Source organism: Myotis yumanensis, unplaced genomic scaffold, assembly GCF_028538775.1.
Source record: "Myotis yumanensis isolate MYYU_CA2020_CCGP unplaced genomic scaffold, mMyoYum1.0.hap1 SCAF_10, whole genome shotgun sequence".
NCBI classification, from domain to species: Eukaryota; Metazoa; Chordata; class Mammalia; order Chiroptera; family Vespertilionidae; genus Myotis; species Myotis yumanensis.
The window spans coordinates 19,209,555-19,220,567 of NW_027223761.1; the positions used below are offsets into that span (position 1 = coordinate 19,209,555).

The 11,013-nt window shown below is 46.7% G+C and overlaps 1 protein-coding gene across 2 annotated transcripts; it reads right to left on the reverse strand.

The window, feature by feature from the left end:
- Positions 1-7,851: 7,851 nt before the first annotated feature.
- On the reverse strand, positions 7,852-10,598 carry TIMM10 (translocase of inner mitochondrial membrane 10). Of its 2 annotated transcripts, none has more exons than XM_070426559.1 (3): positions 10,513-10,598; positions 9,900-10,009; positions 7,852-8,322 (listed from the first exon to the last, which is right to left on the reverse strand). In XM_070426559.1, exons 2-3 carry the CDS (start codon positions 9,968-9,970, stop codon positions 8,121-8,123), a joined length of 273 nt encoding a protein of 90 aa, XP_070282660.1. In that variant the 5' UTR covers positions 9,971-10,009; positions 10,513-10,598; the 3' UTR covers positions 7,852-8,120. The 2 variants fall into 2 exon arrangements, with proteins under 2 accessions (XP_070282660.1, XP_070282661.1); XM_070426560.1 differs by lacking the exon at positions 10,513-10,598 and adding an exon at positions 10,119-10,225.
- Between the last annotated feature and the right edge of the window lie 415 nt (positions 10,599-11,013).

An 11,013-nucleotide genomic window follows, 5' to 3' on the forward strand; every position in this document is an offset into this window, starting at 1 on the left:
GAGCCACATTGTAGGTGGTTTGTAAACCTATCAGGGGACCTTCCATGTCACAAGCCCATGGTAAACATCTGTTGAATAAATAAAACAGAGTGGTGGGAAACGGAGCTGAAAAGGCAGGCTGAGGTCAGTTTAGAATGACATCTGCCAGGCCAAGGACTTCCAATGTTGTGACATAGGTGACCGGCAAATCTTGGATTATGTTTTCTTTTCTTTCTTTTTTTAAAATATATTTCTTTATTGATTTCAGAGAGGAAGGAAGGAGAGAGATAGAAACATCAATGATGAGAGAAAATCATTGATCAGCTGCCTCCTGCACGCCCCCTACTGGGGATCGAGCCTGCAACCCACGTATGTGCCCTTGGCCGGAATCGAACCTGAGACCCTTCAGTCCGCAGGCTGAAGCTCTACCCACTGAGCCAAGCCAGCTAGGGCTATGTTTTCTTTTGTCTTTGTTTTTAAGGAAGGGGATAATACGGTCAGGTTTGTGTGTTAAATGAATGGAGGAGGATACATTGGGAAGGAGGGAGACTCTGATCCCCTGGCACTCCCCATACTTCCAGTAGAGCAGTGTTATCACATTGGATCTCCTGTGGCTCTGGCTCAAAGCTGCTTCACAGATGAGTGGACAGGAGGGCTGGCTCAGGAGTGACCAGGCAGGGTCCTAATCCTGGCTCTGCAGCTGACTAGTCCAGCAACTTGGCTCAAGGCACTTGCTTCCAGAGACCCACTCTTCAAGCCTGTTAAGTGCCAAAAATAATAGTAAATTGGGTTCCTGAACTTAATTCTACTGTTGGAGGGGGTCCCGCACACCAACAAACAATTCTCAGAAGCCAGCAGAGTGTCCAAGAATTCAACTCAATTCTGACATTATCTACCCAGAGATAACATCAGGTTCCACAAGTTAATGGTTTAGTCTTACAAGACTGCCTGCAGTCCAAACACACACACTTCAGAAGCCAGCCTAAGCCCGGCTCTCTGTGCTTCTGACCAACTGGCTACAGATTGGCGGTTCCAACGACCCCCTGCAACTCAGAATGCCAATCGCAAGTCCATGCTGTCGCCTGTGCTTCTGCCTGACTGGCTAGGAATCAGAGGTTCCCACATCCCCCTCCTTGGGTTCAATTAATTTGCTGGAATGGTTCTCAGAATTTAGAGAAGTGTGTTACTTACTAGATCACTAGTTTATTGTAAAAGGATACAACTCAGGAACAGCCAGATGGAAGAGATGCGTAGAGTAAGGTACACGAGAAAGGGCCTGCCCTTTCCAGACCCACTTCTTTCCCCAAGTCTTCACCTCTTCACCGCCCAGAAGCTCCTGAACCCCATCTTCTTGGGTTGTTATGGAGGCCTCATTACATAGAAATGATTAAATCACTGGGCATGGATCATTGATTCAACCTCCAGGCCCTCTGTGCTTCTGACCAACTGGCTCCCCTGGAGTCAGAGGTCAGAGAAGGAAGGAGGGCGGGACTGAAAATGCCAACCCTCTAATCACTTGATTGGTTCTCCTGGCAACCAGCCCCCATCCTTTGGTGCTTCTGAAATTCACCACATTCACATAACAGGAGACACCTGTATCATTCTCAGCACTTAGGACATTCCAGTGGTTCGGGGAGCTGTGAGCCAGAAACTATGGATGAAGACCAAAATATATGAGGAATATATTTGGTCACCTGAATGACCACACATATATTCGTTACATTATCTCAAGTAGTAGCCAGTTTACTATGTAAGAAATTATCTGCCCTAGCTGGTTTGGCTCACTGGATAGAGCATCGGCCTGGGGACTGAAGGGTCCCAGGTTCAATTCCGGTCAAGGGCATGTACCTTGGTTGCAGGCACATCCCCAGTAGGGGGTGTGCAGGAGGCAGCTGATCAATGCTTCTCTCTCATCGATGTTTCTAACTCTCTATCCCTCTCCCTTCCTCTCTGTAAAAAATCAATAAAATTATTTTTTTTTAAATATCTATTCAGTCTAACAAATAGTTATTATATATCTTGGCATGCGGAATGTAAATAGAATGGCCACACTGCTTTGGAAAAGTTTGGTAGTTCCTCAGATAGTTAAACATAGAGCTACCATTCTGACCCAGCAATTCCATTCCTAGGTATATATCAGAGAATGGTGAACGTACATCAACACAAAAACTTAGACCCAAATCCTCATAGCCATGTAACTCATAATAGCCTAAAAGTGCAAACAACCCAATCATACATCAACTGATGGATAAAAAATGTGTGCATGCTAATACACAATATCAGCTGGCCATAAAAATGAGTGAGGTACTGATACTTATTACAAGAAAGAACCTTGAAAACATTATGCTTGGTGAAAAAAGCCAGACACAAAAAAAACATATATTGTATGATTGTACCACATGAAATGCCCAGAATAGGCAGGTATATTGAGCCAGAAATAGATTAGTGGTTGGCAGGAACTGGGAAAATGGGAAGTGATTGCTAATAGGTGTGGGGTTTCTTCTAAGGGCAATGAGAATGTTGTGCAATTGGATGGTGGTGATGGTTGTACAACTTTGTGAATATACTAAACTCTACTGAATTTTACACTTTGAAAGAGTGCTCATAATCCCACCATCCAGTCAGAATGATCTATTGGAAACCCAGCGTTGAGGCCACTCCCCTTGAAAGCTTCCCATGATGGTTGAGGAAATGTACAAACTCCCAACAACGCTTACCAGTATGTCCTGGTTCACCTACTGTCCCCAGCCTCCCTCTGGCCTCCCTCCTCTCTATGCTTTTGCCTTGGTGACCTCTTCTTGCCCATTAATACCCCATGTTCTCTCCCACCTGAAGTCCCTCCTGGGCATGGAACATTCCCGTGCCCTGGCCTATCTAATCAATCTGATTTTGACTTAATGGTGACTTCCTTAGGGGAAGCTCCTGGCCTGACTCAAACAATATATCCCTTTGCTGTGTGACCTATGTAACATCCCAATTTCCCTTTGATGAAACTCATCATCAGATGTCTGTTTCCATGATAAACTGTATACCCAGGGGGCAGGGACCTGTACCTACCTGCCTTACCGCTATCCTCCCACAAGTAACAGATCCCACCATCCACTGTGCCCCCTAATTGACAAATTCCTACCCACCCTTCAAATCTCACTCATGCCCTGGCCTGTATAGCTCAGTTGGTTGGAGCAACATTCCCTGCACCAAGGGTTGCAGGTTTGATTCCCAGTCGGGGCATGTATGGCAGCCGATCAATGTTTCTCTCCACATCAACATTTCTCTCTCTCCCTCTCCTTTCCTCTCTCTCTCTATCTCTCTCTCTCTCTAAGATCACTGAAAGCATAGCCTCAGTGACTTTCAGGGGGACAGTCTTCTCTGAGCCCCCAGATATGGGGGCACATTCCTTTATATAGCCTCACAACTTGCCGGACATCTCTTGTAGCTCGTAGCACACTGTACACACCACTGATTTTACTATGTCTCCCCTCCATAGACCTTCTATTTTGCTTGTTTCTCTTTGCCCCAGCACCTAAAACAATGCTCATCACAAGACTCCTCTCAGGGCAGGCCACAAGAATTCTTACGAAAATCCCTAAAATTGATGCAAAATTCCATGTGCGTGTACATTTTTCTAAAAAAAAAAAAAGTCCATGGCTTTTGTTGGGGTTTCAAGTGTCTAAGACCCAAAGGAAGTTAAGAACTTCTCTGCAAAGCTGAGGGAGTTTGTCTTTCCTTCAAAACAGCACTGCCAGCACAGACTTCTATGTGAACCACCCCCATCAGAATAGGAGTTCCTAGAGGGCAAGGATTTTTATGTTGTGTTGACTGATGTGTCCCAAATGCCTGGAATAGTGCCTGGCCCATCCTCGGTATAGGTGTGGAATGACCATAGTCTCAGACAATTGTAACAGCCGTGAGAACTGTACGTGGATTGGATAGTTACTGCTGCATAGAAAATTACCCCAAAATGTAATCGCTTAACATATATTATCTTAGTTTCTCTAGGTCAGGCATTGGGGTACAGCTTCAATGGGTCCTCTGCTTCAGGGTTGCTCACAAGGCTGCCGAGAGAGGGAGGGAGGGAGAGGGAGGGAGAGAACACACAAGATGGCCATTACAATCGTCTTAACCTGAGAAGTGGCATCCCATCACCTTTGCTGTGTTATTAGAAGCAAGTCTCTAGGTCTCGGGCACACCCAGGGGGATGAAATAGCAGCAGGCAGGATATTGAGGGCCATCTTAGAGACTGCCTACAACACATTTCCTCATATAGCATCCAGCTCATCTGAGCACGCAGAGCAGAAGGCGCAGACCAAATGCCTTCAGGTCAGGAAGACGATGACAAGGAAGAAGAGAGCGGAGGGAGGTTTGGTGGACAGCCGAGCCTCTGCCCACCTCTGCCCGTCCTCCAGACACAGCTACCAAGCAGCAATGTGGGCTGACTTATCAGATCTTCTAAGTTTGCAAAAGAAACCAGAGTCCAGATTTTTGTGAGACATGTCCTGATTTTTAAAGCTCTGATAATCTAGCAAGAACACATCTATGGATGTTTTTGCCTCTTCTCTATGGCTCAAAGGGCCTAAGCCACTCTAATATCCTTTGCATGTCTGTTCCATCTCCTGTACCCACCCACCCCTCACCCCCTGCACTCACTCACTGAGGGAAGGGGCCTAACTAGCTCACTTTGGGCACTTTATGTACTTCTTTGTATGTTACGGGCCAACAATAAATATTGTTGAATGAAATGTGAAATTGCTGTCTCATTGGGAAGCACCTCCCGACCCCCAATCCCAGAGGACTGGTTAGAAGTAGGTGCTGCTGGCCCTGACCGGTTTGGATCAGTGGATAGAGCGTCAGCCTGCGGACTGAAGGGTCCCAGGTTCGATTCCAGTCAAGGGCATGTACCTTGGTTGCAGGCACATCCCCAGTGGGGGGGCGTGCAGGAGGCAGCTAATCAATGTTTCTCTCTCATCGATGTTCTGACTCTCTGTCCCTCTCCCTTTTTCTCTGTAAAAAAAAAAACAATAAAAAATATTAAAAAAAATAAAAAGCCGGAACCGGTTTGGCTCGGTGGATAGAGTGTCAGCCTGCGGACTGAAGGGTCCCAGGTTCGATTCCGGTCAAGGGCATGTACCTGGGTTGCAGGCACATCCCCAGTAGGAGATGTGCAGGAGGCAGCTGATCGATGTTTCTCTCTCATCGATGTTTCTAACTCTCTATCTCTCTCCCTTCCTCTCTGTAAAAAATCAATAAAATATATTTAAAAAAAAAAAAAAAAAAGAAGTAGGTGCTGCTGTCTGAATAAGTTGAAATCCTGGCTCTGCTACTCGCTTGCTGTGTGACTTTCAGCAAGTTATTAACTTTCCAGAGCCCTGGCTTCTTCATCTATAAAATGAGAATAGTGGTACCCACTTCACAGTTATTTATAAGGATTAACTGCAATAAACATACTTATTAGCACACTATAGCAACTCAATAGCTGTTCTTACTCCCACCGCCCCCCTTCTTTCCTCCCTGGCTCCCTGGCCCCGCTCCCCTAAATCCAGCGGTTCTCAACCTGTGGGTCACGATCCCTTTGGCGGTCAAACGACCCTTTCACAGGGGTCGCCTAAGACCATCCTGCATATCAGATATTTACATTACGATTCATAACAGTAGCAACATTAGTTATGAAGTAGCAACGAAAATAATTTTACCGTTGGATCACAACATGAGGAACTGTATTTAAAGGGCCAGAAGGTTGAGAACCACTGCCTTAATCCATTAAACCATCATCTACCACTATCCACCCTGGCGGCTAGAGGGAGCCTCTAAAATGAGAGATCTGTCATGTTCCCAGGCAGTTAGCATCCTTCAACAGTTTGCTGATCCCCTTAATAGAAAATCCAAACTCTAACAGCTCACCAGGCTCTTCTGGACCTGCATCTGCCCAGCCTTCAAGTCTCATCTCTCACCACAGCTCCCTGCACACTCGGCACTCCAGGCACACCCAAGCTTTGCTTCCTGAAACCTCCATACTTTCTGCCACTTCAAAGCAAGTGTTCTCCCCACAACTACTATGGCTTCAAAGCAAGTGCTCTTCTAGATGTTCCAGCTATGTGCTCAGAGAATTTGTGGCATTCCTTACTAAACCTGAAGGCAGGTGCAATATCAATTTTCTTCACTCTCCACTCTTCCTAGCACAACGCCTACATAGAATAGGCAAATAATGCATAATTGTAGAATTGTTCACAGCAGTACCCATCCCGTGAGCTGACAGCGCCACCTGTTGACCCAATCTTGCACTTCAGCACTTAGAAAGGAGCCTTAGCTCTGCCCACCACGAGCACAGATGAACAATGGTTTTGAAGTTTTCCAGGGGTCTACCCAGTGTCCCCTCACACAAAACTTAGCAATTAAAAAAAAAAAAAAGAGCTAACATTATTGAGGCCAAATGCTTTAGTTACTAACACAATTTTTACAACCACTCAATGAGTTATACTTTCATTGCCATTTTGTGGACGAGGAAACAGGCACGGGGCAGTTAAATGCCTCACCCACATCCCGCTGCTAGGAAATGTCACCTCAGGCTGTCTGTCTTGAACCTGCACCTTTAAGCCTGAAACTCACTGCTTTTATTGTTTCCTTCACTCGTGCCCAGTGACCTCCCAGACACTTCCATCTACAGCAGTGGTTCCCAAACTTATTTGGCCTACCGCCCCCTTTCCAGAAAAAATATTACTCAGTCCCTGGAAATTAATTTTTTTTAAATTTTAATAGCAGTTATTCATCTCCCCCAAATGCACCTGTGGCCATCACCGCCCCCCTGGATCGCTGCAGCGCCCACCGGGGGGCGGTAGCACCCACTTTGGGAATCACTGATCTACAGGGAAGGCCCACTGTGAAGGTATTATCACAGTGGCACTGGTGCCAACCGAAAACTCACGTAGAGTGTCCCACACATTCTGAAAGCTGCACAACTCTCCAAGGGCACCCCTCGGGAAGGAATTAGATGTGGTGGCAGCCTCTCCTGTGAGACAGCAGACGCAGCAGCCAGCCCCGGCCTCCATGTTACTGCTCTACTCGAGACTCCAGCAAGCACCGCTCCTCTGCGCCTCCAGCTCCTCAGAGGACTCTTGGGCCCGGCTGGGCGGATCAGACTGGGTGGATAGTATCTGAAGAGTGAGGAGCGCAGTCCCTGATTCAGGTGGACGCTGAAGGGCAGTGATCACTCAGTCCCCTGCCTGGATCACTCCCATCACACACCAAGTTGGGTTCCCTCACATGCTCGATATCGCTGTGTAGAACCAAAAGACTGACTGCTTCCTTCTTAAACACAACTATTTTTCACTGGCTCCTCTAAGTATTTTTCTAGATAATTTGTGAAAATGCCTGCCTCCACTTAATTTTGTTATTAAAATATATTTATACTATCAATAATTATTTTTATAGTTAATTACTCATTACTTTATATATATTTAATATAAATATTAATGTATCCTTTACAAGTTATATCATCTATAATATAAACATTAAATACATTTATACACTTTTAACAGTATATAGCATGTTATCTAAATGTGTATATTTAAATATACAATATATATACATAGCCATATATATGGCTAAAATTTATTACTTCCAATGCCCCAGTCATTATTCTAAATACTTCACACATATTAACTCACTTTATCTTTACAACAGCCCTATGATTATCCCCATTTTACAATGAGGAAGCTAATGCAGTGAAATGACATGTTCAGGGTCACACATCAAGTGGCTCACCTGGAGTGCAAACCTAAGTCATTAGACCAGTCTATACTTGTAAACACTGTGAGACTCCCTCTGCTGGTAGAGGTTGTGTCGGTCTGCTGCCTTTACTCTGATGTGCCAGGCATCTTGATGCTAAGAGCATTTTTTTATTTGCACACAGTAGGTGTCAACAAAATCTTTTAATACACACACACATACACACACGCACGCACAGTCACATTCCAGTGTGACAAATACCCATTCTTCAACTGGGAGAGAGCCAGGCTTCAGGCTGCCGGAGACTCTCTAGAGACAGCCTAGGCTTGACAGTCTTTACAGATGACACCCCACAGGGGCACTTTAATTAGACAAGTGGGAAGGGACTGGGTGCACCTCGGGGTGGATCCTGTGGGGGCTCATGCAGGCCCAGAGCTCTGCTGCATCCTCTTCATCAGCTCTTCATCCTGCATAGACAACTCTGTCAGCTTTTTGCCCATCCGCTCATGGATGTCCAGGTACTTGGAGACACACCGGTCCAGGCATACAGACTCGCCCTTGGACAGTTCTGCTTCCTTGTAGTGGGGAGGCACGCACTTTCGGTGGCAGGCACTTGTCATTCTGGGGGGAAGGGAGGGCAAGGTCAGGTCAGCAGCACCTTGTGGCATACAGGGAACTCTCAACCATTCCTGACGTGCTTAACTGATTCACCTCTGAGGCAGGCAGTATAAATCCTCAGTTTACACCTCAACTATTTTGGAAGGTCCTTGAGAATAGGAACCTTACCTGAGCCCACGTTTATAACTAATTAAATAGAAAACATTAGTTGAGTACTGGCTATGTTCCAGGCATCATGCTAAGTGCTTGACATGACTTTTATGGTAACTCTATAGTTACACAGGATAAATATCCCCATTTTACAGATGAAGAAAATAAGGTACGGAGAGTCTCAGGACCACATACAGCTGAGACATTAACCCAGGTAGTCTGACTTCACAGCCTACATTTAAAAATTGTTCTAACATATATCCTCCAACACAAACCAACCAGTAAGCAGAGGATACCAGAGAGCTCAAGCTAATAAAAATAGCAGACATATGTTGACTGCTTACTATGTATTGGTTTGATGCTAAGAGTTTGTCATACATTTTAACATTTAATACAGTTTTGAAAGATTTGTTTTTATTAATTTTTGGAAGGGAAGGGAGAGCGAAACATCAGTCAGCTGCCTGACTCCTGAAAGTCCCCTGCTGCGGATGGAGCCCACAAGCTGGGCACGTACCCTGACCAGGAATCGAATTGGCAACTTTTCAGTGCACGGGATGATGCCCAAGCAACTGAGCCACACTAGCCAGGGCAACATTTAATATTTATAATGTCCCTATGAGGTAGGTAGTAGTATTGCCTCCATTTGATAGACGGGGAAACCACTGGTCAAATAGTCCAAGTAATCTTTCCAAGCCCATACTAGTGGTAATTGATGGAGCTATGAATTGTTCCCAAATTTGCCAAAGTACTGGACCTCACATTGCTACTGACCAGCTGTGGACCCTGAGAAAGTTATTTAAACTCTAGAAGCTTCCTTGTTCTCACAGTAAAATTAACCCAGTGGATTATTTTTTGTTTCTTTATTGATTTTAGAGAGGAAGGGAGACATGTATATAGAGAAACATCAATTAATTATTCCACCTATTTATGCATTCATTGGTTGATTCTTGCATGTGCCCTGACCGGATATCAAACCCACCTGCAACCTTCGAGTATCAGGACGGCCCACTTAACCAACTGAGCTACCTGGCCAGGGCCACCCAGTGGATTATTTTGAAGATTAAAAAAGATAATGCATGTAAAATGTTTAGCAACTGCCTGAGGTAGAGTAAGAGTTTAAGCAATGTGAAGTAAGTGGGATATGTTCTATTTTTCAAAAGGCAAATACTTTCAACTGTTCTTGGAGCCTAACCAGAGACTGAACTGGACCTTCTCTCCTGCACAGCTCCTTCATCGCCAATCCATCCCAGTGTAAATGCCCAACTCCTTCTAGTGACCCTATACTATACTGAGTCTGCATTGGCCTTTAACCATGGGGGGTGGAGGTGGGTGCCCCCCTAAATTGAGCAAAGCATTTTTCATAAGTCATCCACCTCTACACTCAGCAAGAGCAACCTAGGATCCTTCCCTAAGACAGAGTCGGCTCTTACCTGTTGTACATATCAGCCATCATTTCTACCTCCAGCTCCGCCGCCAGCTGCTGGGCCCTGAGCGGATCCATCTCAGCCCTGCACGGTGATCTCCTTCCTACCTTCTAGTCCTGGGAAAAGACATCACCGTCAGCACCCACCTCTCCCGTTCACTTTCCCATCCCAGGAGTTAAAGGTGCAGAGTCATCATAGGGCATCAGACCGGCAGAGGCCACTGACCTGAGTTCAACCATCCCATTTCACAGATGTGGAAACTGAGGCCCGGGAGGGGAACACTGCCTAGCCCAAGGTCACACAGCACGTCACTAGCGGGGCTGGACATCGAGTCCCCGGGCCTGACGCTCAGGGCTTCTAGGTCACCTCTCCCCAGGAGACCGAGACACCGGGAGAGAACTCTCTAAACCGCAGGCCTGACACTCCGCGGCCCTAGGAATTGGATCCTCCGCGGAACAACGTGCCCGGGCCCGGGCCCGGCCCCGGCGCAGGGGCTGCACCTCTGAAGTGGCGGCGACATCACCAGTGTCACCCTTAGGTCAGACGTCACTCAACGCAGCCTGGAGCCGGTCACAAAGCCCCCGGTGCCCCCAACTTCAGGCAAACACTAGAAACTTACCAAGAACCCAAGTGGGCAAAGGTGGAAACACGTGGGCCACTTCCGGGCGGAAGTCCCGCCCCCTTCGGATCCGGACTCGCTCTCGGAATGAAGTACCAACGAGGCGGCGCTAGGAAACCGGTTCCGGCTGAAGGCGAAGGCGGCTTGCAAGTGCTAGAGAGGACACCCCAATACCATAGAGGCTTGGGCGGAGTGCAGAGCGCCGGCAGCCCGGAGGTCAAGTCCCTGGCGTTGTCAAGGGAGAGGCTTGGGTTTATTGGTTCTCTAGGAAGGGGCGGGACTACGGCTCAGGGAACCTCGTCTCCGGTCCTCCGAGAGCCGACACCTGAGCACAAATCAGACTCGTGCGGGGAAGGACGCCCCAAACAGCGGTTCTCAGTTGGTGCTGCACGTTAAGGTCACCTGGGACGCTTTAAAAAATCCTGATGCCCAAGGCGCCTCTCTACCAATTATACCAGAATCCCTGGGAGTAGAGCCCAGATACTATCAGTAAACTTTTAA

Bases quoted from the DNA above. Each gene is read 5' to 3' on its own strand.
- TIMM10 (XM_070426559.1), bottom strand. From the start codon at position 9,970: ATGGATCCGCTCAGGGCCCAGCAGCTGGCGGCGGAGCTGGAGGTAGAA. The intron at 8,323-9,899 runs GTAAGAGCCGAC...CCTTCCCCCCAG, and splicing joins ATGGCTGATATGTACAACAG to AATGACAAGTGCCTGCCACC.